This window comes from Sitophilus oryzae, unplaced genomic scaffold (assembly GCF_002938485.1).
Source record: "Sitophilus oryzae breed Bouriz unplaced genomic scaffold, Soryzae_2.0 scaffold_2006_pilon_pilon, whole genome shotgun sequence".
NCBI classification, from domain to species: Eukaryota; Metazoa; Arthropoda; class Insecta; order Coleoptera; family Curculionidae; genus Sitophilus; species Sitophilus oryzae.
In genome coordinates, this window is record NW_022146732.1 from 5,578,903 (window position 1) to 5,606,090 (window position 27,188).

General features: G+C 31.9%; 2 protein-coding genes across 8 annotated transcripts in view; both read left to right on the forward strand.

The window, feature by feature from the left end:
• Nucleotides 1-27,188, forward strand: part of LOC115883879 (exchange factor for Arf-6) — a 140,802-nt gene that overhangs the window by 103,495 nt on the left and 10,119 nt on the right. For 3 of the 6 annotated variants that reach the window (XM_030902297.1, XM_030902298.1, XM_030902301.1), the window contains 6 exons: nt 773-1,025; nt 1,373-1,517; nt 1,654-1,797; nt 2,431-2,675; nt 14,733-14,798; nt 18,948-19,462. In XM_030902297.1, the coding sequence (XP_030758157.1) occupies nt 773-1,025; nt 1,373-1,517; nt 1,654-1,797; nt 2,431-2,675; nt 14,733-14,793 (848 nt within the window). In that variant the 3' untranslated portion in view covers nt 14,794-14,798; nt 18,948-19,462. Of the gene's footprint in view, nt 1-772; nt 1,026-1,372; nt 1,518-1,653; nt 1,798-2,430; nt 2,676-14,732; nt 14,799-18,947; nt 19,463-27,188 lie in introns of those variants that run through there. The other 3 variants (XM_030902299.1, XR_004050463.1, XM_030902300.1) reach the window with 3 other exon arrangements.
• LOC115883882 (dnaJ homolog subfamily C member 9-like) lies at nt 23,532-27,019 on the forward strand. 2 transcript variants are annotated; one of them, XM_030902304.1, is made up of 5 exons: nt 23,532-23,553; nt 25,800-25,967; nt 26,032-26,544; nt 26,603-26,756; nt 26,883-27,019. In XM_030902304.1, exons 2-5 carry the CDS (start codon nt 25,874-25,876, stop codon nt 26,980-26,982), a joined length of 861 nt encoding a protein of 286 aa, XP_030758164.1. In that variant the 5' UTR covers nt 23,532-23,553; nt 25,800-25,873; the 3' UTR covers nt 26,983-27,019. The 2 variants fall into 2 exon arrangements, with proteins under 2 accessions (XP_030758164.1, XP_030758163.1); XM_030902303.1 differs by lacking the exon at nt 23,532-23,553 and having other exon boundaries at nt 25,791-25,967.

A 27,188-nucleotide genomic window follows, 5' to 3' on the forward strand; every position in this document is an offset into this window, starting at 1 on the left:
CACCTCATATATTGGCGAACTCTCTCTTTCACATGACAACCAGGTGAAACAGATTGGTGACGTCATTACGGCATTTCGTAAATTACTGCACATTGTTTTTACTAATTGTCATTTGATTTAGGGTTATAATTTTATTGAATTTAAGATAATTTTATTGATTTCAGAACGTACTTAAATTTTTCTAGACAATATGAACTTATCTCAGATACACCCTAAAAGGTATATTTGCCTCTAGATCATATTATATACTTACGTGGATAAGTAACTCACTATGGAAACTGTCGCAAACATATCAACGACTTCCATTTATCTTTTTTTTTGTTGCACAGGTGTTTCTACTCTATCTATCCTTGTCGAGGCCATCTTCTCCGCGCCAAATTTTAACATTTTTTAATTTTTGCTAATTTTATCATTTTGCTAAATTTATGGCGTTGATTTATCCACGTAAGTATATATGATCTAGGATATTTGCCAAATAACGATGACGTAACGTTCAACGATCGTGAAGCAGGCAGTATGTTACGTGTGTAGAGCGTTTAAGACTCGTTAAGTCTGTAGACCTTTATATAGCTGCGGAACGCAGTAACTCAAAATAAACCTCATCTACAGTTGTCCTGAGAGCAAAAAGAGACGTTAACTTAAAATACTGCACTTTTACATTTCTCGTGGCTGTGATTAAAGATCGGACTTAAGTATTATGGCACGCGTATGGCTGGTCGGCTTTCTAGAATTTGCAAAAAGCATGTAGCCACACGGTAGCACTGTTTCGAAGGCCTCTGCTGCGTTTTTCTAGCGCCCTTCCACAAGCGCAGCTGGAAGATGTTCTACTGCACGCTGCGCGATATGGTTCTGTACCTGCACAAGGACGAGAACGGGTTCCGCAAGAACCAGATGGGTGGGGACAACATCCACAACGCCATCCGGATCCACCATGCGCTCGCCACCAAGGCGCACGACTACACCAAGAAGCAGTACGTTTTCCGGTTGCAGACGTTCGATCAATCGGAGTTCCTCTTTCAGACCAGGTTAGTACGAGGTAGACTTTTTGCCTCACGTTGGGCGCCAAAAATCTAGTCTTTGAAATACCATTCCTTAATTAATTAATATTTCCGATTTTATCTCTTATAATTTTATTTTATATGTTAGTTTCTTGAATTTGCATTTAGTAAAGAATAAACGTCAGAATAAAATAACAGCTACGTAAAGAAACTATTTTTTACGGCACTAGTTGATAGATTTTACTAGGCAAATATACTCAACGCGGTTTTCCATTGCCAAATCGGTCTAAATAGACAGATAAATATTTTTATTTAACTAAATAAAACTACCGTCTTTGCTGGGGATCGAACCTACTGTTTATTTTTTTTTCTAGCGATTCGAAAGAGCTACAATCCTGGATCGACACTATCAATTTCGTGGCCGGTAGTTTTTCCGCGCCGCCACTGGAATCGGCTGTGGGTTCCCACAGGAAGTTCCAAAGGCCGCTCTTGCCCTGTAGTCGTACTAGATTTAATTTGGTAAGCTTATTTTTTTTTGTTTTATTTAATTTATATTAGTAAAAATTTGTTCAAATATTTATTTTTTATTTATTTTATCTCGTGTTATGGTTAACTTTTTATGTTTTTATCGTATACTATGTTTTTGTGTTAATAGCGTGAACAATTAGCTGATCATGAGGAGAGAGTATTGAGACTGGAAGCCATGTTGGAAGAACATAGAAAATCCCCGCCTGAGAAGGGTTCTAAATCACTGATAGTTCAAAACTACAAAGAGAAAGAAACGTATTTAAAATTTGAGGTATGTTGCTATTATGTTTTGATGCCGTATAGAGGGTGATTCACGACCATGGCACATTAGGCGTTTATATTTTTTTAACCGGTGATAGGATTTTTTGGAAAATTTGGATTTTTGCACAAAGTCACTTGCTCCATCTGTCTAAATTATTTACAGCTTTACAGTGTTGCTGCTTTATACTAAAGGTTGTAGCATCTTTGTTATTTTAAATGAAACACTCAGTATATATTTATTATAACACTATAGTATAACAGAAAAATTATGAGATATGAAAGTAGTTTCCAAAAATGTAACAATCTACTGGGTGTTCCATTTAAAATAAGAAAGATGCTACCACTTTTCGAATGATGCGGCAACACTGTAATGCTGAAAATATTTTAGGAAGATGGAGCAGGTACCTTTATGTAAAAATCCAAATTATCAAAAAAATTCTATCACCGGTTCTCCATAAACCTCTAACGTGCCATCGCCGTGAATCACCCTATATATGCTGTCTAGCAACTTTAAGATTTTTATTTAACAAAACAAAAGAAATAAAATACAGGGTAGCGTGAGTCATCTTTATCAATCAACTAACCTTTTAGGAGTACTAAAATCTACGCCTAGCACACCAGCAACTCTCTTTTTTCTTTCCAGATCGACAAGTACACCACCTACATCCGGACGCTGCGCACCAGAGCGCCACCTCAACCCCTCCACGTTCCCGCGCAGTCCACGACGATCGTCGAGCCTGCCCCCGCGGTGCGACTGGCCGAGAACAGCATCGGCGAGGTGGACGAGACGTCGGGGGGCGGCGGCCACGTCACCCTGGTGGAGGGGGTGGGCCTGGTGCCGCCTCCCATACCCGAGCGCAAGACCTCCTCGTCGCCCGTCACCAACAGGTACAGCTACCGGCAGGCGATATACGGCAGTAGGTCGGCGGACTGATGATGCGCGCTGTTGTAGTAGGGGGAAACACGGTGGAGGGGAGGAGAGGCTTTTTTCTTCTTTTCTCGCCGGTAAAAGCGGTGTCGGTGGATTGCGTGGACCAAACTTTATGAGGAAAGATCGTTGTTTGAACTGTAATGACTTAAGCTTGATTTTCATGTCTCCGTTATCTCTTGATACGATGTCATAGCGTTTTCGCGCCACTTTTCATCCATGATTTTTTTAATCCAACCCGTCAACGGAGAAAGATCGTACGATAACGGACGTTTTGACACTTTTTTCACAAATTCAATCTAACCTCAATAAAAAGATAACAGTACAAAAAGCTAATCCTTTAATATATCTTTTGCTATGCTCTCCTGAGCAAAGTTCGGGCCGTCTAGCTTCCGGTAGACTACTGCGCATCACATGGGTATCCCATTTTTGAGTGTTTTATGGGATTTCTAGTTTATGAGTAGAGATACAATGATGCGATTTTCACATTACTTTGCTGCTTTTTTATGAAACTAAATATGCTATACATAGGTATGCTAGAACATACCTTTTAGTTCTTGAAATACAGAGCGAATTTGTGATGCGCAGTTGGGAACAGATGTTGAATACAGATGTGATGCGCAGTAGTAAAAGCAACGTCTACCGGCTGCCAGACGGTCCGCATTCTGTTCAGAAGAACATAGCAAAAGATATATTAAAGAACCAGTTTTTATAAAATTCTCTCTTGAAAACGTTGCTAGCTTTTAGACTATAAGTAAAACAGCGAAATCTCGTTATGGAAATAAAATCATTTATCCGATGAACTTAGGCATGAAAATGCAATAAATTTAAAAAATTTTATGAAAATTTTCTAAATTTATTGCTGGCTATTCAGGTTGTAGGCGGACTGTAAAAAATGTCATTTCCTGACACTGTCATTCGTTTTGACACTTTAGTTTTGTATTACAAGTTTTTGGTTTAAGTTAAGAAGATAGTGAGCTTAGTGCCGAATACGTCTATGGTTGGCAACAATGAATTTAATAATCGCGCAATGACGTAATTTAAAGTTTATTTCGTATCGTTTATTTATTATTTTTGCCGCAGAGTTAAAATAATATTTTCGAGTAGTTGCCCTGAAAAATTGAACATGTCTTTTATTTTATATTTTATTAAATACGAAATAAGTTTGGTCCACTGCGAATTTAAGACACATTCTTTATCAGGCCTTCGTTAAATTTGACTTCAAACTGGTGTATTTCTTTATATAATTTTAAAACGATTAAATAGTTTACAAGAACAATCAATTTAAAAAGTATATTTAAATGTAATTTAAAAAAAAATTATCAGTGTGTTTTGAGGTCAACTTTTAACATCAAGACTATTATGGACGTAGAGATTGGTTGTGGGTGTTGTATAAAGGTTGTTTTATTTTTGTAAATTCGATTTATTTTGCTTTTGGAATTGGTGTTGATTTTTTTTTATTTATTGAAAAGGTTGTGCAGGTTTTTTTTTATTTTTATTTTCGGTTGTGGTTAATTGGAGAAAATTATTTGGAATAACTGTCTAATAAGTACAGGGTGGCTCAAATTCGACGCTCATCATTGGGATTTCGGAGACCGTAAGAGATTACTTGAGTTAAATGGAGGCAAAGTTGCGCAATTTGATGCTCAATAAAATGCCGTATTGCGTTTTGAAAAATTCCGAATATTTTCGGAAAAAAAACGGAATTTTCAATTTTGTTTTCTATTGTTTCCTGGCTTTATTTGTTAAGATAACTTAAAATGAAAAACACATTTTCATGGCCACTTTTTCTGCTCTATAACTCTGTGTGATTAAATATTGACTCTGACGTTTCGCCTTCTGGCGACCATCATCAACTTAATTTTTTTTCAATTTAATTAAATCCTTTCATCGCTCTTAAAACACTATATATAGTCACTTTGATATTTGCCGACGTTTCGTACAGAAAATTCCATCACCAGAATATTTTATGCAAAAAAAAAATAAAAAACAATGCAATACGGCATTTTATTGAGCATCAAATTGCGCAACTTTGCCTCCATTTAACCGATCTTGTATCTCTTACGGTTTCCGAAATCCCAATGATGATCGTCGAATTCGAGCCACCCTGTACGTGATTTATTATTTCTGAGATTTTTAAAATTGTATAAACATATTATTCTAAAGAATTTTCCTAAAGACTATCCACCATTACTATTGGTTCCTTTTTTATTTTAATATTGAGCTTTATTTTTAATATATATTTTTTTAAGTTACTCATATAGATATTCATATATTTTTTTAAGAAAAGCCTCTGGTGGTTAGCTTTACCTGTTTGCATTTAGATTCTTGACATTTTGCGGAATATACAGGGTGTTTCTAAAGTAATCTAATCTATTTATTAGTTTATTTAAGCGTAAATTATAGGGGACTGACAGAGGGCACCGGGATCTTGAACTATGAGTTTAAATTCCAAAAAAAATTAAAAACATTTTTTTAAAAACAGGGTGTCTCAAAAAATATGTGCCATTTCTCGTGGGGAGATTCCTCACGTAAAAATAAGATTTATTTTTTATATCAACATAGGTCCGGTTCTGCTTTGTTTCCTAGTTTAAAGTAATTTTTTTCGATTTATTATAATTTTTTTCTAAGTTCCTTTAACTATTCAAATGAAATTTTGAGGGTAAAAGTATATGTCGAAGTCAAAGTATATATCAGTTATCAGTGGAATGTTTTTCTTAAAAAAAACATGTGCGCCACTGACTTTGAGTTCTCTTGTTAACAACATTCTTTAGACCGTTTAATGTCGATTAAAAGTTGTATCTTAATATTTTGTCGATTTCGTTCTCTTTGATAAGATAAACGCAATTTTATTAATCACAATAATAAAATTAATAAATTATTTATTTATTTTATATATAATTTAATATTCAATTTTATTTTAAAATTTTTAACATTAATATCTATAGTCTGTCCGACGACAAGATCCTTGACAGTGATAGATGTGTCTGTCATTTTAATTTCAAGGTAGTTTATTTTATTTTACAAAGAAATAAGTTGGTACAATTGGACCGCATAGCAGGAAATTAATATATTTAAAATTTGACTGACAAGTGATTATTTCAAAATATTTTGAAAAAAAAATGTATAAAACTGAAAAAATGTAATCGAGTTATTTTATTTAAAAAAAACGGTATGGGTTAATACAAAACAAACAAGAACAAACTTATGTACAAATACTATATAATAATAGTTAAACGAACTTTAATTCCTAAATTAAAGTTCCTTTAACTATTCAAATGAAATTTTGAGGGTAAAAGTATATGTCGAAGTCAAAGTATATATCAGTTATTAGTGGAATATTTTTCTTAAAAAAAAACATGTGCGCCACTGACTTTGAATTCTCTTGTTAACAACATTCTTTAGACCGTTTAATGTCGATTAAAAGTTGTATCTTAATATTTTGTCGATTTCGTTCTCTTTGATAAGATAAACGCAATTTTATTAATCACAATAATAAAATTAATAAATTATTTATTTATTTTATGTAATTTAATATTCAACTTTATTTTAAAATTTTTAACATTAATATCTATAGTCTGTCCGACGACAAGATCCTTGACAGTGATAGATGTGTCTGTCATTTTAATTTCAAGGTAGTTTTTTTTATTTTACAAAGAAATAAGTTGGTACAATTGGACCGCATAGCAGGAAATTAATATATTTAAAATTTGACTGACAAGTGATTACTTCAAAATATTTTGAAAAAAAAAACTATATAAAACTGAAAAAATGTAATCGAGTTATTTTATTTAAAAAAAAACGATATGGGTTAATACAAAACAAACAAGAACAAACTTATGTACAAATACAAATTTCTAATATTCCACAGGAATAAATTAAACAACATAAATAAAACAAACTATTTTATTAAAAGTAACACTTACCTTAACTTTAATCTTAATTTTTTTAAACCAGTACCTTTTGATATTATTTTTCTGCAGTACTAAAATCCATTATTTACCTATCGTGTGATGTCGATATTTTACAGCTACTCCAGTTTTTAGTATATGTTTAGTACGATCCTCGTACCATATTCGAGATGCACTTATCTACGACGAGATGGTATACAAACTTTATTGATGGTAACTTTATTGGTGTATAAGACTTTCTGCCTGGGCAGCGGGTATTAACTATAAACTGTGCTCTGGGTTTACAGTTAATTTTCCCTCAATTTTTCCTCCAATTGACTTCAAAAGACACAAAACGCACTTAATAACACGAATCAAAATACGTCTAAAACGCAGGGTATTTGACATAAGTTGACACAAAATTATAACCTATAATTTGGCAAGACTTTGACAAGCCTCAAAAATCTAAAGGCGAGTTCATACGCATAGGCGTCCGTTTGTCGTTCATCGTTCCGTCAAACCAATAAAATTGAAATATGATCTGTTATTTTTGAAATAAACCAATAAAACTGGTTGAAAACAACGTATGACGGATTTATATTTAAACCCATCCATAGCTAACTTAAAAATATTAGAAACTTTCTTTAGTAAAATAAATAGATTGGTATGAAACGTCATCTGCTTTTCTTCTGTCATCGTCTGTCGAAATCTTAGCTGAGAAAAAAAAAACAGAGTTCGCTACTTACAGCAAATTTTAATAAAAAATAATGGTATTTAAGATAATTACAAAAGACCAATTTTAGTTTTAACATCCTATAACTTTAAAACTAGGTATGCATTTCAACACCCATGCGTATAGGAATTGTTTTTCATATTTTTTGACGAGGAATCAATGAGTACCTATTTAACACTTTGGCCAAACATAGCAGAATCGGACATATGCTAATATAAATAATAAATATTATTTTTACGTGATGATGGTAAATGTTTTTTGAAACACCCTGTATATTAAATACTGGAACACTTTAGAAAGAGCCTGTATAATGTCAAGTCATCTTAATAATACGAGAAGGTAGTTTGTTGAACGTTTTTGTCATTTTATTTATTTGTTTTTTATCAACACAATTTCTAGGTAATAGTTTCATTTTAATAATAATAGTAGTATAATTTAATAATAGTATATTTTAATAATAAAATATCTAGGTAACTGTTTCAGTGTTATCAATGTCACCAAAATGAACAATTTACGTAAAATAGGTATTACGTGTTTGTGTGTAAGAGCTATATATGGTCTCATTGTTATCTGTCTCTGTCAATAGTATATAGATTTTTTTCGACGGTTACCTAGACGCTATTTTATTGTTTTTTGCGCGAAATGACAATAGTTTTAAAACAATTTTTATAGTTTTAATGCTTTATTAATGAAATAACGTTAATTAATTAGTTTTTCTATGTATATACGAAATATTTATATTTTAATTTTAGAAAGCCAAAATTTTTTTATTACTCTTGACGATGGTTAGTGTCGTAGTTAAAAATGTTTTACAGGGGCGCATTGAAAAGTTTTCTTTTCCGTTTGAGGGTTGGAATTGAGTGAGAGTTGTCGCGTTTTTGTTAGGGCTGTGAAATTGTTTAATCTGAGCGTTAGGGTCAAATTTTTGCTGGAATTTTGTTTTTTATATTTCTAACGGAGAATATTTTATCTAGTGCTTTGACTAATTGGTTTATTATTATTTTATTTCCTTCTTATAAAAATATTTTATAGTATTTATCTGGTGAGTTTTAAAATTGTATTAATTTGACAAAAAAATAAAATTATGACAAATTTCTGATTTAATTTTTGAAGTGAGACTTCTTTACGCGCGCTGGGTGCAAAAACTTCAAGGCCGTGACACACAAGCTAGCGAGACGAAAAGTGGTAAGGACAGCTTACAGCTTAGAAATACGTAGTGACGCGACGTGTATTTGCGAGCAGTCCACGTGTTTATCAAAAATATAAACAGGGTGTCCCAGAAATAAGCGCAAGTATTTTAACTGGTAGTATATATCGGCCTCAGAAACACGCGTATGAGGTATTTTTTGCGATAAAAAAAATTAAATTTTGAATTTTTTGAAAAAAAATTTGGAAATTTTTTTAGTTTTAAGTTAAAATCATAATTTCTTGATAATATGTCAACATAGGTAGTAGCTTAAATTTACATGAAAGAAAATCCAGAATAGATCCAGTGGTTGTCAAAATTTTAGCAAAAAATCAATTTTTTTTGGAGAATAATTCGGTTATTTTGGACTTATTTGAGAAACGCTAAATTTGACCAGATTTACCACCCCTTAAAATACTTGCACTTATTTCTGGGACACTCTGTATATAATATTTTAATACAAATTTTGTGAAAGTGAATCAAATTATTTAGTAATTTTTATTTTACGCGTCTAAAACTATTTTTTTCGCGTAAAGTACAATTTTTTACGCGTAAAGAACTATTTGGTACACGTAAAAGCTATTTGTACGCAAAAAAAAACATTTTTTACGTGTAAAAAACTAGTCGTTAACACGTAAAAAATAATTTCTTTGCGTTAACAAATTGTTTTTTACGCGTATCAAGTAATATTTTAAGCAAAAAAAAATATTTGTTACAAGCAAAAAACTATTTTTTACCTGTAAAAAAACTATTTGTTACAGGTAAAAAACTATTTTTTACGCGTAAAACACACTTTTTACACGTAAAGAACTATTTGTTACACGTAAAAAACTATTTGCACGAAAAAAAAAATATTTTTTAACTGTAAAAATCTAGTTGTTACACGCTTTTTACGTGTAACAAATAGTTTTTAAGAGTAACAAATAGTTTTTACACGTAAAAAATAGTTTTTTGCATTAACAAATTGTTTTTTACGCGTATCAAGTAGTATTTTAAGCGAAAAAACTATTTGTTACAAGCAGAAAACTATTTTTTACTTGTAAAAAACTATTTGTTACACGTAAAAAACTATTTTTTACGCGTAAAACACAATTTTTACACGTAAAGAACTATTTGTTACACGCTTTTTACGCGGAACAAATAGTTTTTAAGAGTAACAAATAGTTTTTTACACTTAAAAAATAGTTTTTTTGCGTTAACAAATTGTTTTTTACGCGTGAAAAGTAGTATTTTAAGCGAAAAAAACTATATGTTACAAGCAAAAAAATATTTTTTACCTTAAAAAGCTATTTGTTACACGTAAAAAACTATTTTTTACGTGTAATTATTTTTTAATTTATTACTTTTTCATGTCCTTCTTCGTAAGAAGTTTCACGTCAAATATGCACACATAGTGCACACACAACTTTTTTTTAAACAGGATGAGAAAATGGCTTTTTTAGGGATAAAATTCAATAACATTTTACGGTGACCGACAAAAAACGTCCATTTTGTGCCGGTCAGTGTATTTATGGAGGATCCTGTATTTATTATTCTAAATTTATTTTCTTTATTTACACTGTATTCTTTGCAATTAAATAAAAACATAATTAATGTTATTTTAAACTCACTTGGTAGGTTTTTACTTGAAAACAAACAATTTAAAGGGATTCGAATTTAGGTAATTTTCTACGTTGTATACAGGGCGCGTCTAAAAGTATTTGAATAATTTACGTATTATTTTTTAACATAGTGAAGTTACAATAGCTACTATTTTTCTAAAAAAAAGTATGATGAATTTAGATAGCGTAGGAATATATCGAGTTTATGTTTTGGTTTATGATTTGAGCTTCAATTCCTTGTATTCTCGAGATATTCCCCACAAAACAGGCTATTTTAAAAGGTTAATTCTTATGATGATAAAAATCGATTAGAGAATTCAATTTTACTATAAAATAGATCCATAGATTTATCTTGGAGAGAGGTTTTAGCTAAAATTCTACTAGCTAGATTCAATTAATTTATTTTGTAATCGATATAGAATAGTTTTTATGGTTAAAAACATTCTTGGCTAATACGGATTGCCTTGACGAATTGACGACAGTGTAATACATGTCAAATTAGTGTTTTATAGAGACTATAATACTACAATATTATTGTATAATATAAATATTTAGGTAATATGAGCAACCCTTATTAAGTGTAACATATTCAGATGTGTAGACGAGGTGGAGATTATTGTGGTAAATCTTTGCTAGATTTGATTGATAGATCAAATATGTATTATGTATAGTTGTTTTGGCTTAAATCATTACTCAGTGCAAGTTGTGAGCGTTAATTTTGTTAGTACGTGTCATTCTTTAGCTTCTATCTCTGGATGACTTCTATATGGGATTTTCTAGATGTCCCGAGCCGATGCGATTTCTATACAGAGTGTTTTCGCACAACTTGGTTGGGTATTAAATAATCCTTAGAGTCGAGAAATACTATAGTATCTAATTAGACACTATAGTATTTTTAATGACCGGTTTGCCTGAAAAATCCTGTAGATGTCTATGATTGCATTTCTTTTTTAACTGATATCAATTTTAGGGTTGTTATTAATAAAAGTATTTCAAAGTACAATTTGTGAAAATTCTAAAAAAAAATTAAAAGTTTAATCTTTTGATACCTAAAGAAGGTCTAACGTGTATTGTAGGTAATAAAACTTTGGATGAGTTCAACTATGGTAGCTGGCATAGTTTTAGCACAGATTTGAGTTTGGAGTTCTCCACACGGAATATCTCAAAAACTGCGACTTGGACTGATTTTGATGTTATTACAAATTTTGTTGCAAATAAACTCACCGGCAAAAAACACCGGCCACCAAAAACTAGCCCCAATTTCAAGTTGGATTTCTCGCGAACGACTTATTAGATTTTGATGATTTTTTTTTAAATTGTAAATTAATTCCTTCTTAACGGATGCTGCGTCAGAAATTGTTATTCCGAATTTATTTTGAGCATATACAGGGCACAACAATAAGACGAAGTTTTTTGGCCGAACTTTGTGATACCCTGTAGGGTGCAACAGCTGTAGTAGCTATTGCTAAATCAGATCACATTGTAGCCTCATCTTTTGTGAGCATTTTGTTTCTTGAATTTACGACATTATCTCTGTTTGTATTGGAGATACGCTGCTTTAAAACGAACGTCTCGGAAAAATGCTTCGCAGGCAGAAAGTTGTATTTGTAAATAATCAAGGCGACACACAGTAGGCAATAAGTCCAAACCAAGTTGCAAAAAATAACATCCACAGTTAGCATTTATGGCAATACCATTAGATTGGAAACATATTAGTTAAGAGGAAACCACATAAAACTAACAAAAAAACATATTCGGAGTCTTTCGAGGGGCTGTAAAACGAACTTTGCGCAAAACCTACATTTTCAGTTAATTTGTGTCCAATAACTGCCTTTTTTCGGACGACCTTAGCTTGCAGTCAATAATTATTGTGAAATTGTCATAATAATAAATAATTGACGTAGATTCCCGGTTGCGGTAAATTTAATGTCAAGATAAGTAAAAAAGGATCTTTTATTTTTTTTTTTTTTGGATAAAAACTAGGTAAAGGTCAAAGTAGAACATAATCATTTAAGGTTTTTTTGATAATGGCATATATTCTATCTTAGAAAAGTTAAGTCAAAAAAATCGCAAAAAATCGCAACTTTAAACTTATTGGAAGCGTATGTCTCCATGCGTATGTGTATAGTAAGATCCTTTATGTGGATACTTCTCATAAATTAATTGTTATAGTAGCTAGAGAAGAACTTGAAATATAAAGTTACGTAATTTTTCTCAAGATTTCCGAAGAGGTATGTCATAAATGTCAAATGACATTTTTTGACAAATTGACAAATTTTGACAGTACCTAATTTTTTAAATTAAATGAAATGGATTTTTTTTCAGATTTAAAAATGTGCACTTCGTGACCATTGCTTTCCACCTGTTATAAAACAATATATCAGTAAATAGTAGGTGGTAAAATAAAATTTAGATATTTTTAATAGGTATAAGTTCTGTTATTTTGGAAATCGTTATTGTTTAAGTCTCAGAATACTGTTACTTATTTAAAATATAATAATAAAATATTGTTCACATATTGTCTGGTATTATTAGAGACCCAACTTATTCAAATGACAAACAATCTTGAATAAAAGTTCGATTGGATTAGTATACTTAGGGTTTTCTTTTATACATTGTTTCATTTATCTTTTTTATTTGATGTTTCGGAAAACTGTCTCAAATGAAAGTGGTTTTGAATAAATTTGCCAAAAAAGTCTATTTCGCATATCCAAAGTGCTTCAAAAAATCTGGGCGTGGTTCAACTATCTTATTTCAAATTAGGTATAGGATATGCTACATAAAAGTAGTTAGTATTTTTAGGAGAACATAAAAAAAATAAATAAAAAATTGGGTACTAATTTGAAATAAGAAAGTTGGGCCACGCAGGATTTCTAAGGCACCCGGTATATGCAAAGAAGACTGTTCTAAAAAATGTATTCCAGACCATTAAACTTTTATTCAAGACACTTTTTTCGAAAACGTCGAATAAAAAAGATACAGAGGATGTCAATATATATACCTAACCTAACAAACCCTGTATATGCCGGAGGAGTAATAATTGCTCAATATTTGTCTGTTTCATCTTGGCTCTGCCAAAAATCGTAAAATTTAGTGAAATGTAAAATATTCTTACTGTATTAGTCAAAAGATGATTTTTCCATTTTATGAATCCCCCCCACCACCCCCAGCCAATCTCAAGTCAGCCAAAACTAACTGGGTTCACGGGCTACTGGCATAGAATGTTTTTACCAAATTTGAATGAAATCGTACAATAAAAGAATTTTTGCAACATACTTCTGGATTTTTGCCCACTGTGCGACATAGGCGAAAACGAATTTATGAGTATTTACAATATGACAACAACGGTTGTCAAATTAAAAAATGCCATTATCTGCGACTATCTGTGACGGATGTTGCTCGTATTGGGGTTTTGAGGATGACCGAAGTCAATGTTATGTGTCCGATACCCTGGGCATACCTCGAACAACAGTCCAGGATGCCTGGAATCGGTATATGGAAACGGGAAATTTCACCAGGCGAGTGGGTTCCGGAAGAAAATGGAAGACAAATGCAATTGACGACCGCTTTATTGTCCTGAATACTTTACGAAATCGTAGAATTACAGCGTTTCAGAATCAACATCTGCTACTAGCCGTAGAACTCAAGTCAGTGAGAGAACAATCCAACGAAGACTAAAAGAAAACAGCTTGTCTGCAACGAGGCTTGCCACAGGGCCCCATCTACTTCCAAGACATCGTCGAGCACGTCTTCAGCTTGCGCGTTTACATGTGAGTTGGTTTGGTCGCGGTTTTGCCTGCAAAGCATTTTTCCGCGACGTTCGTTTTAAAGCGGCTTATCTCCAATATAAACAGAGATAATATCGTGATTAAAAAAATAAAATGCTCACAAAAGATGAGGCTACAACGTGATTTAATTTAGCAATAGCTACTACAGCTGCTGCTCCCTACAGGGTATCACAAGCAAGTTGATTAAAACAAGTATACCATTAATATTGCAAATTATAATTTATCCTCTCATAATATATGCCTATTTAATTTTTTGAATATGTAATGGACACTTTGTTTACTCATTTGTTTCTTCGAACTCTCTGAATCCATTTTTGCTTTTGATCAAATCGGCGTGAGAAGGTGTGAAGCTATAAAATGTTGTTTCAGGAGAGTTGAATATCCGGGAAAGTTAAGTTATTGAATGTTATTGCGCCCAACAACGCCCTAATTACGCTCTCCTTTCCGCGTTAACATTTTTTTGGCAATTTTATTAACAGTAAGTAAAAAGTATTTCCTAGTCTGACAAGAAGTAGAAGAATAAAAGAAGAAATTCTGATATAATCAGAATCTCGGTGCTATCAGTTCTAAAAGAAATGCATTTTTTGTAAGATACTGTTTATTTTATATAAGGACCAATACTCAATTATTTTCTATAACGTTAAAACTGTTTTGTTATAACCCTTAGATAGAGTATATTCAATTAGGATTACGTTACTGAAGGTAGTGATTTAAGCTGTTATGAGATTGATGAAATTTCAAAATCAAACAATATGGAATTTGTTAAAAATTGCAAAGATAAATAAAAACTTTAATTACATGTTACCCTTTTATTTCTAGGTGTAATTTAACTGTCGTGCATATTATTTTCAATCCCGATCAACACTGTTACTCTTCTTAGAGAAGGTTCGTCTTATTCAGAATTACACTTTACTACACTGTCTAGAGCATATAAACCAATGTGTATAAGTCAACGTCTCTCCACACTATCGCCAACGTCCATATTCCTTACATACATTTTTTTTCTCTGTAATATACCGGGTGTTGCATCGTCGAGCGGGACATAGGAAATCCCATGTAAATTTTAATGGGGTCAATTATTGGCGTCCCTAATTATTTTAGAGAATAATTCTATTTAGGTTTCTTGAAGAGCACTAAAACCCACATTCAAAAGAATAACTTTAGATATTTTTGATTAGCTCGATTACGAGTTATCGCCGATTTCTTTTTAAATATTTCTCCTTTCTTATGACCCTGTATTTACTTATGAGCACCAGTCAAGGTAAAAGATAACTGTCAAATGAAGTTGTCATTTCAGAAATTTACCTATTTAGTGCTTTATTATTATTGAAAACTCATTCCTACATCGGAAATGTTAAAGATGTATTTATAAATACAAATTAATATGAATTAAAGTAAAATAAAGTAATCAGTTACAAGGTTAATTATAGTATTATTACAATATTCAATAACTTATTAATTTAGGTACTATTAAATTGTTAGAACTTTAGGATTTAAGATGTTCAAATATTCCTCCATCGACTGCTAGACAATAACCCAGGCGATCATAAAATTCTCTTCTTACATTCGCTAGTTGGTAAACTGAAATTCTATTGCATTCGGCAGAAATAGTATTTTTATCTCGTCTAGATTTGGGTATTTTTTATCCTTGTATATCCTGTTTTTTAAATGGCCCCAGAGAAAGGAATCATTTGGCGAAATATCAGGAGACCTTGCTGGCCAATTTACTGTATGATTTAGGCCAATAACGTTTCCGTTAAAACTATTGTCTAAATATTCCTGAACAGCCAGGGTACTATGTACCGGGCAGCCAGCCATTTGGTACCAAACTTCCTGATTTTCCCTAGCGGCATCATGTAAAGCAGGTAAAATATGATTTTCGAGTAGTTCCAAATAATATTCTGCATTTAAATTTCGCGTAAGAAATAATGGCCCGATAATATTGTATCCGAATATCCCTGCCAAACATTTACTTTCTGTGGATATTGCGTCCTTGTTTCGACAAACCTGTGTTGGTTTTCTTTGTTCCAATATCGATAATTTTGAACATTGGGTGCATTATTTAAGGTAAACGTGCATTCGTCAGTGAAACATATGTTTTTTAAAAATTCCCTATCCGTGTTTGCTCTTTCCATCATATCAAAACAAAACGCCTGCCGCCGTATTTCGTCCCCATCTCGTAGCTCTTGGTGCTTTTCATATTCGAAGGAATAGTATTTATGTCGTTTCAAAATTCGAAACGCTGTAGTGTGATCTATTCCTATTTCACCCTCAAGTTTGCTTGTGCTGATCTTTCCATCGTTCTCTTCCACGCACAATAAAACTTCCAAGTCGGTATCATTTCTTGCATCTTCTCTTTGCTCCTGCCTTGCTTCACATCTGCAGTTATTTATTAGGGTACCTTTAGTCTCAAATCTCTGGATATTCCTTGCGATTGTAGATTTTCTACGTATCGGTCTATTCGGATACAGAGCAGCAAACATGTCCGACACCTTTTGATAACTATTTCCTTGATAATACCATTTAATCATCAATACTTTTTCTTCGGTAGTGTAATTCATGGCTAATATTTTCGATGTAGGTATTGTGAAAGATGACAGTTATCTTTTACCTTGACTGGTGCTCATAAGTAAATACAGGGCCATAAGAAAGGAGAAATATTTAAAAAGAAATCGGCGATAACTCGTAAACGGGCTAATCAAAAATATCTAAAGTCATTCTTTTGAATGTGGGTTTTAGTGCTCTTCAATAAACCTAAATAGAATTATTCTCTAAAATAATTAAGGAAGCCAATAATTGACCCCATTAAAATTTACATGGGATTTCCTATGTCCCGCTCGACGATGCAACACCCGGTATAACATCATATTATTAGCACTGTTGTCATTGTTTAAGCCTTGTTCATTGAAGGAAAAAGCAAAAATAACTCGTTATAATTCAAGAAAGGAGGACACACAATAGATCTGTAAAGTCGCGGTGATTAACCCCCCTCTAAACATTCTACATTCTACATTCTAGATGTTCTGCAGTGGGATTCTGTAAGCTCCGTTGCAAGAAATTTCCTGTCTAGCCTATGCTATTTGTATACGATTGATGAGTCACTAGACAGGAAATATGCTTACAGAATCTGGCCTCTGATATCTGATGTGTCAGCCACCAGTCAGTGTCAATGAGACACTAGTAGTAGACACTGGTGTCGGACAAAAGTAGCCTTCATATGAAAGTACTCTAACTGTTCATTAAAACAGAATAGGAATACAGGGTTGTTCACCACATACGACACGGAGTATTGTAGCTAAACTATTAGATTTTTACTAATTGTAAGTTTTGGGTTCGTTGAAGGACTATTAGAGCTACAATTTAAAAATATTTTTACAAGATACAGAGTGTCCTAAATATGAAAAAAATACTATAGTTGTATTTTTTTAAATAGAAAACCCTGTATATTATTCTATTTTTAGATTCTACGATTGAAATAAAGGTAAATTTGATTAAGGTTTATCACACTTAAACCTTACCGTTTTTGAAATATTTTCTAGTTTGTGAAATTGCAGTAAAAAATTTAAGGCTTCATTTCTCCAAGGGTATCAAAGTTTTTAATACTACATATTTACTGAAGATTATTTATTGGTCAGATATTGTGTCGCAATAATAAAAATTATACTTCCTTATACAGAGAGTCCAAAAATTTATATTAAATAATTACCAGGTTTAAACGGCAGTAACTTGTTTAATTTAAATGGAACACCCTGTATATTTTACGTAATTCAGATGCACAATTTAATTGTCTATCAAATTATATTATACCATCTCTTCAAGTTTTCGTAGAAAATGCATTTTCTTATAATTTAGACCTCATTTATCACTATACCCAAGGAATATTGACATTTTAGATTATTTTTTAAGATGTAACAAATTTTCAAAGAGTAAAGATACTGATATTGTCGATATAGTTTGCTTGGGACCAATTAATATGATCCTAGTATTCAAACTACATTAATTGACTGTTTACGTTGATCTCAACGAACCCAAAACTTACAATTTGTAAAAATCTAATCGTTTAGCTACAATACTCCGTGTCGTATGTGGTGGACAACACTGTATATTGAGTACATATTATACTTTTTCTGAATAATTAGAATTTTTTGCTCTTGTTAACACAATAGACGCTGATACATGCATACACCTTGGTTTATGTGATCTGGGATCACATCACAGGCTCATTTTACATTAATTTTGACTAATCTTGTGTTCGTCGCTTTAGCTTTAAGGATATGATTGCGTCATATTTTTATATGATCCAGCACACGTGAAAATTTTCAAAAGATATATTTTTATATCGGTTTAAATTAACTTTTTTGTATATGTTTTGAAAAGTCTGGTTTTTAAATTAATAAGTTGGTCTTAGTTAATATTTTACACATGTAAGTACAGAATACTTTTATGTAATGATAATAATCTAACTTTCGTTTCGATGTAAATATTGTAAATAAAATATTTCTTGTAGGTATACTTCGCTTGCATTGTCGCTAAAAATTCGCTTAATATGTAGTTGCTTTTTATTGTTGACTGTTTTGGCATGCCCGTAGAATTGATATAGCCTGAGATTTTTTTTTATATTTTTATATGTTTATGTATAAAAAAATTCTATATGTTACTAACTCTTTATGCGAGACATATTAATATAACATATATTTTTAAGACATTTTTATAACTATGTTTTGTTTTACTCTACTGTTTATTTGCAAATTAGTACATTTGGTACAAAAAATAAAACTATTTTTGCAAATAAATATAGTGATTTTACCATGATACACATATATAACTGATATGCTTCATATATTTATAATTTTTTCTAAATCAAAAATTAAAGTTCCCATCTGTCAATTATACGAGAAAAAACAAAATGTAGATATTTTGGTGAAAGTTTGAAACACCTCGTGGGATAGTTATTTTGTGTATCGCGGATTTTATCATCTAAATTGTTGATTCGTTTTTTTTTAATACTAATTTCTTGTTGTTGCATGTGTGTAGGAAAAGCCCGGAATGAGCCCCCTGGCGGTAGAAGCATGGACTTGTTTGGCTGCAGTGTCTGTATCGCTCTCTGTTGCAAATTGAAGAGGCTGGAGCAAGATATTTGTTTTAGTGTAAGTTTTACGTTAAAACTATCGAAGAGAACGGTTCAAACGATAAATATTGTTTCCCGTTTTCCTCATTCGTGTACAGGGTGTCCCACTTCCGTGTGTTTTACAGGGTTTCTCGTTTATGTGTAGTGCTACAAAGATGCGGTTTTCGCATCACTCAGCTTCTTTTTATGAAACTAAAAGATGCTAGACAAAGATTTATCCTAGCCCTGTTAGTTTTTGAAATACAGGGCGAAATTGAAAATGTTACATTTTTTATTGAGAACGTGAAAACTGAGTCCCATATAGTTTTTCACGTAGAATTCAGTGGCGTAACAAGATTTTTGCGACATGTTTCGGGACTTAAACAATTCCCATCATCAGGCCACATACTCTATACTTATTTTCGTAAACAAGGTAAAAATTCATTATTAATCTTTTAAACAAGGTGCCGGGTGGCGTAGAGGTACAGGCTCTCGTCTACCAATCTCAAGGTTGTGGGTTCGAATCCCACACCCGGCATTTCATCAGCCGACTATTTTTATTAAAATAAAAATAGTTTGGGTACCTAGGTCGACTCAGACTTAAACGAGTACTTGGGATTCGCAGTCCTGAGGTAATAATAGGCGGTTGAAGCGTAGTGCTAACCACATTACCTTCCTTGTATACCGAACGGTTCTAGCATGGCAAGCTGTACCTTGCTAATCCCAAGGCGTTAAATGTTATATACGGGAGCTATTATTATATAATCTTTTAAACAAAGTATTGGTTTAAACTAGGTAATCAAAACAATCGAATAATTTATTCGACGTCAAATTTTGGTTATTGGCTATTCCACGCTAGTTTCTGTGTGCAGAGGTATTGCGGAAGTGTATTAAAAATATGAATACCTCTGATTGACATTGTGGTACCGTGAAGTGGGGTGACTTTGCCCAATTTTGAATTTTAAATCGTGTTTATTTCAAAAATTGTTGTTTTTTCTCAAATGCGCATGGTCTATGCTAGAAGTGGTAATAAGGACAACACAACAATAATACGCTTTTTTGTTTATTAAACAAATATATATATAAAATTAGTAAAAAACTGGATGGGCAAAGTTAGTTGCTTATATGGGGTGTCTTTGCCCTCTTCCTTATTCTTATTGATAGACCAAAGCCACCCCATTTAAAAGCATAATTACGTAAAATATGCGTCATCACCCTCAATATTATAACGAACTTCTGCATAATACTTACCTCAATATAGCGTGGTTAACTATTGCAGCCACGTAGAAGTTTGAAACGCACAAAATAGGCTTTAAAAACAGATTTGGCTTCACAGCACTGTAAATGCTACATTACAACTGACGGCAAGCGTTTAGCGACGTTCCGAGACGTGGGGCGCCTCCACCCATAATTTACCGATAACACATAATGCGTTCTTTTCAAGTAGTGGCTACGGCTACGTCTAACATATTTTCGGACGGAAATTGGAGAAGTCACCCCAAGAGGTAAAGTCACCCCATTTCACGGTATCTAAAAACTGCACAAGTTTATTTTCAGTGCAGTTTATTAAGATAACAGGATGGAAAGCAGAATTGTCTGGTTAAATTAAAGGAAATAATCATAATATCTTTTTAAACTTCATTTATTTATGTTAAAAAGTGCATTTTTTACCTTGTTGAAAATAAGTACAGAATAACATATTATATTTTTAAAAAGACTGACAAGGCCAATAAAATAAAAAATATGGAGGGTGTTATATTTAAAAAAAGGCAGCTCCTAGTGACGCCACTGGTTTCTACATAAAATAATCTACGTTATCCTAGTCTAAGAGCTAGCAACATTTTCGAGAAAGCATTTTAAGGCGTTTGGCTCTGATATATCTTTTACTATGCTCTCTGGAACAGGATGCGGCCCGTCTGGCTGCCGATACCCGTTGCGTTCACTACTGCGCATCGAAAGAAGGTCCTATATTTTTTATTAATTTAGTCCTATAAATTCTAGTATTGAATATAAATCGAACATGTCCCCATAGCGCAGTGCGGAGTGTCTCCGACCACGAACCGATGATTCAGAGTTCGAATCCGGGTCAGGACAAAGACTTTTTTATTTTATTTTCCTTCATATTCTGATAGACACTATCAGAAACTCTACGCACTGCGCTATGGAGACATGCTCGATTTACATTCAATACTAGAATTTAAAGGACTAATAAAAATATAGGATCTTCTTTCAATGCGCAGCGCAGTAGGGCAGCAACTGCCGCAGCGCAGTAGCGCAGCGCAGTAGGGCAACGTTTACCGGCAGCCAGACGGGCCGCATGCTGTTCTAGAGAGCATCGTAAAAGATATATCAAAGAGCCCGACGTCTTAAAATACCTGTTTTTCCGACGTTGCTAGCTCTCGTACTATCAGCTTTTCGATAAGTTATAAGATAAGCAAAATACACGGATGGGATCTAAAAATGTAATATTTTAAAATTCGCCCTGTATTTTAGGAATTAAGAAGACTTGAACGAACATGTGTGTAGCATCTTTAGTTTAAAAAAAAGTAACATAGTAATGTGAAAACCGCATCTTTGTATCTCGACTCATAAGCGAGAAACCCCATAAAACACACGAAAATGGGACACCCTGTACACTGTCGCTTCAGAAAACTGTTTTATAAAAAACAGTCACATGAAACCGTGTTATTTATTTTTGTTGTGTTCTAAACGTTCTTATCGACACTGACGAGGTTTGTATTACAGCCTTTTTTGCGCTTTATATTACATAATAACCTTTATGTAAGAAACTGTTTTTTGTGATGTTAAATTATATACAGGGTGGTTCATTAGTGCGAGGAAGTCGCAGATCGTCGTTGTTGATGACAATATAAAAAAAAATATAAAGGTGCATATCCTAAAAATATTTTATTTTTTCAATGACAGTGGCATTACAAAAACAATAAACACTATCTTATAAGTGTGTTGATGAGGGCCCAAAAGCAAAGGCATGCTTTCAAAGCTATAATTGCTGTAAATCGTTACTTTCTTATTCAAAAACGAATATCTCCAATAAAAATGAAGCTATTGAGACGAATAAAAAAACAAACTATTGAGAAAAGACGTACCTAGATGATAAAATGATTTTTAAATCTCTTGCTTTGTTAATATATTCCTCAGGGTGTTACAAACTTTCACCAAAATATCAACATTTTGTTTTCCCTCGTATAATTGACAAACGTGAACTTTTATTTTGAATTTATAAAAAATACTAAAAAGCGAAATAATTAAGCTACAGATTGCTTAAAAAATCATAAAAATCGGCCAACTAGAACAAAATATATTAAGCTTTAAAATTTATCAAAATTTGGTGAGTGTACAACAACATATTTTTAGGATCGGTACTTTTATTAACCGTGCAACATTTATATAAAGCTTTTTTTCTGTATTTGTCAACAACGACGATATTGGACTGCCTCGCGCTAATGGGCCACCCTGTATACGAACAAATTTCAAATATAATACAGTGGTTCTAACGGTAACAGTACCCTTTTAAGAAGAAAAAAATCAATTCAGATCGAATCTGTTTATGATCTTAATATAAGGAAAGAATTTACAAGATATTAGGTAACGTATAATATATTTGCCAAAGAAACAAATTGTTATTGTATAATGAATAGAAAAAAATGACGCTGTCTCTTTAAATTTATGGTATTATTTTGAGGTCTGCTAGATGTTCGCTTTTTTTACACAGCTTTGGGTCTATATATGTATTTAAAAATTATTATTTTTGTATATACCGTAGCTCTGTATATTTTTTTATTTTATTAAAATACACTTATTTATACTTTATTTACTGAGTTTTAATTGACCTATCAGTAGATAACTTGTTAAAAATTCTGTAGAAATCGCCTGCATACAAATACCGTATGATCGAATAAAAACGGCGTCAACGATGGCTATGAAATGAAGATCGCTGTCATTTTATATGTAAAATTATATGGGAAATGTCATCGATCGTCATTTCCAAGCCAACTGGACGCCGTTTTTTTTCGATCATACGGTATAATATGAATGCAAAAAAACGGCGTCAGCGATGGCTATGAAATGAAGATCGCTGTCATTTTAACAATAATAGCATAACAAAGAATATATCACTGTGTGCCATCTGGTACTTCAAAACCTACATAAATAAATAAAATATAAAACATAATAAATGTGTTTTCTTTCTCTACTAATAAACCACAATAAACACCGACTGTTTATAAGTTAATTTATAAACAAAATTTTAGGAGTTAGGTTCTTTTTGAAGACATTTATATCATTTAACTTTTTCTTAATTTTCTTTACTCAAATAATTCCAATCTAATGAATTAAGTTAAAAAAAATAGAAAAATTATTTTTAAAGGTTTTTGATATAAAGGAATCTGTAAATACTATATCTGCGTTAAGATTTCTGTAATTTTGATATTATCTTACAGATTCCTATAAAAAATATTTTTCGACTGGCGGCAAAAGTGTTTACTACGTTGTGACAGAAAGCGGTTGTCAAACCAGTGCCTTCTATTAAAAGATCAGCCCACGGGCGGACTTTTGTTTACTTCATCAGCTGTACATACTTAGATATTGGGTTAGATTCCGTTTCATATTTTGTCGGTTGATTTTTGGTTTTAACTCTTTGATTTTTGGTATTATTTATTATTGTAGTGCAAAAAACTAATTATTTTGGTGTTGAAGTGACATAAACTACTACCAGATATATGGTCACTCTCGGTTTCGCATAAAAAAAATAGAAATTTTAAAAATTACACGTTGTGCAAGTGATTTAACCTAAAAGTGCCCATACATTTTTTACTTATCGTGATTTTTGTGTGTGTTTTTTAAGACTCTAACAATTCATCAATAAAGCTTAAGTGGAGTGTGTTATTGGTGCTATGCCTCATCTTTGTTGTGTTCCTGGTGGAAAGGATAGTTATACTAGGCAGCCTAAAGTGTCCGGAAGAGCAAGAAAAGTGGGTACGAGTTATAAATCAAGAGAATTTTATTGAAAATATCTTTAATAAATTTAAAAATAATATTCTCCCATGATGGTATTAATGAAAACTGGACAATTATGTTTATTTTATTCATATTGTGGAATCTCCACTCCAAGTGTTGCTGGTTCAGCTTCGATAGATTCAAACACGTAAGTAGGTATTATGAACTAGGGAAAAATAATGAATATGTGTATTAGAGATCATGAAAAAGATTATTATTTTGAGTTCAAATTTTAAAAAAGATTTTTGTAAAGACAAGACTGATACAGTTTAAAAGAAGAATGTGTTTTTGTTTGATAATATATAATGTATGTTAAGCATAACATATATTTGTTCAGTAATTTTTAATGAATAGTATTGATTATTTATAATACCAAATTAATATCAAATATTTAAGTGATGGCTGAATACAATATGAATAAAATAACAATAAAATTGGTATATTTGCATAATACAAAATTAAGTTTTAAGAATAAAGGTGTTACTAAAAATACTAAGGAAAGTATATATACTAAGGATACTAATGTTATTTACATTTTACGTGAGAATTATACCGTATCATCGAAAAAAATCGGCGTCTAGTTGGCTTGGAAATGAACATCGATGACATTCCCTAAATAACTGTACACATAAAATAATTAACTAGAATTTTACAATCTTGGAAAATTTGATATTCTTGAACCTTGTTTCTAAATATTCTAAATTTTTTGATTTTCTTGGAATTTAGGTTCGGGAAAAACGCTGATTAATTTTTCATTTGGTTTTTCATTATTTTTATTTGGTTTAAAAAAAACGGTTCGGCTAACATTATAGCCTCCATCAGTGTTGTGTCATATGAAAAAAATAGTGTCGAATATAATCCAAAAAATTGCATATAAAATATTCACACCACGCACGTAATGTTTACTGCATACTCCATAGTCAATGTAGATAATTTTAGTGTTAAGAATAATAATTTTAAAAAATATATATGTGGTCATCTTTTGATAAGTTTATATTAGTTTATTAATTGCAGTAAACATTATGAGGTGTGAATTATATTGTATATGTAATTTTTTGGATTATATTCGACCTCTATTCGCATATGACACAACACTGTGAAGGCTATAGTTAGCCGAAACGTTTTTTTTTTAAACCAAATAAAAATAATGAAACAAATGAAAACTTAATCATCGCGTTTTTCCCGAACCTAAAAATCCCAAGAAAATCAAAAATTTTAGAATAATTTAACATATAAAATGCCAGCGATCTTCAGTTCATAGCCATCGCTGACGCCTTTTTTAGATAATATTGTATTATTTGTAAATATAATTTTTCGAACATTGATACTTGCAAAATATACATATAAATTTTGTGAATGCAAATAATAATACATCACTATTAGTAGATATTAAATGTTTTTTGTTAAATTAGATCGATTTTCAAACCCCAAAATTTAAAATATATTTACATTTTACCCATTATCTTGTATGTACCTATACATTATTTGTACATTGTAAAACATTTGCTGCATTTGTATGGTTCATAGTTTATTTGCCAAAGTATTTATTACTATAAATAGGTATATATGTTGTAGTTATTAACTGTATATTATGTATATTTCATTTAAACTATATCAATTTTAAAATACAAACCAAAAATCTGAGGAATAATTATGTTTTCCATGTATTCTACAACATATTTATTAATCCGTTATATCTAACTAGCGTGACGTCATAAATCTCGCCCGTAGGCTGATCTTTTAATAGAAGGCACTGGTCAAACAAATCAAAAATTCTTAAATTATTTTGGCGGTTTCTCTAGTTTATATTTGTACAAATTTTCAGTAAAATCACACAATGACTACCTTTAAAGATAAGTGTTTTCAATACTATGGTAGCACAGATTTTTATGAAGTTCTTGGCATTACGAAAGACGCAACCTTAAAAGACAGTGAGTTATGAAACAATTTTAACCTTTTTTTACTACTTTTTCCTGGCATTTTGTTTTGTTACAGTTAAGAAAGCTTATCACAAGCTATCATTACTTGTCCATCCCGACAGAGTTGAGCCAAGCCAGAAAGAAGTCGCCACTCAAAAATTCCAAGTTTTGGGACGAATTCATTCGATACTTCAAGACAATGACAAAAGAAAAATATATGACGAACAGGGCGATTTTGATGATGAAACAGACACTAAGTTTAACTGGATGGACTACTGGTTCAAAATGTTCAAAAAAATCGAACTCAAGGATATACAGGAGTACGAGAAAAGTTACATCGGATCTGAGACAGAACGAAATGATATTAAGAGAGCCTACGAAAGAAATAAGGGTAACATGAACAAAATTTTGGAACTGGTGCCTTTCAGTAATTGTAACAGCGAGCCGAGAATCATAGAAATTGTTAGGGAGATGGTTGACAACGGTGAAGTGCCAGAGTATGATGGATTTTTCAATGAGAGCAAAGCTAAAAAGTTGAGGAGACGAAAAAAGTGGGAAGCTGAAGCAAAAGAAACTGCTGAAATTGACAGTTAGTAGCAAAAATATTGAATGATGAATGTTTTATTTGTTATAATCTTACTTTTTAGTGAATGAACTAGAAAAAGAGATGGAGGAGAATATGAAAAAAAGAGGAAAGGTTTTTGTAGATATGCTTTCGAATTTAGAAGCGAAATACGCCCCAAAAAAGGCAAGGAAATCTATTACAGCAGCTAAGTCGCCCTCTACCAGGTCACGTAGAAAGTAATTTAAGTTGTTCTCTCACAAACAATTATTGGGAACATATTTTTTTATTGCATATAATTTTAAGTTTTTTTTATACTCTGTATTGGCATAAGTAAGGCAATAGTTTTAGACACTCAATTTCAGGACGAGAAGATCAAGATTGTATAAGTTTAAAAAGTATTGGTCCACTGCAGATTATAATGGTTTTGTACCTTTCTTAGCGTCAATGTTTCAATATTTTTAGTTTGGTTATGTTATTAATAAAAGTATTATACAAGTAAGTCTCTTACAGTCTCTTATGACAATCATTTGGTACTTCTGTAGTAACTATTTAATAAAAAAATATAAAAATCCATATTTTCTAAGTTCTTGAGGAATTTCCTTAGCATATGTAATAACTAGAGTCATTTTGACATGTTATGTAGCAATTTAACAAAAACTTCCTATATT

What these genes read in the sequence shown, in the direction of transcription:
- LOC115883882 (XM_030902304.1), top strand. Translation starts at nt 25,874, where the DNA reads ATGACTACCTTTAAAGATAAGTGTTTTCAATACTATGGTAGCACAGAT. An exon ending in AGAAACTGCTGAAATTGACA is followed by an intron (nt 26,545 to 26,602) that starts GTTAGTAGCAAA and finishes CTTACTTTTTAG; the next exon opens with TGAATGAACTAGAAAAAGAG. An exon ending in TCTACCAGGTCACGTAGAAA is followed by an intron (nt 26,757 to 26,882) that starts GTAATTTAAGTT and finishes ACTCAATTTCAG; the next exon opens with GACGAGAAGATCAAGATTGT.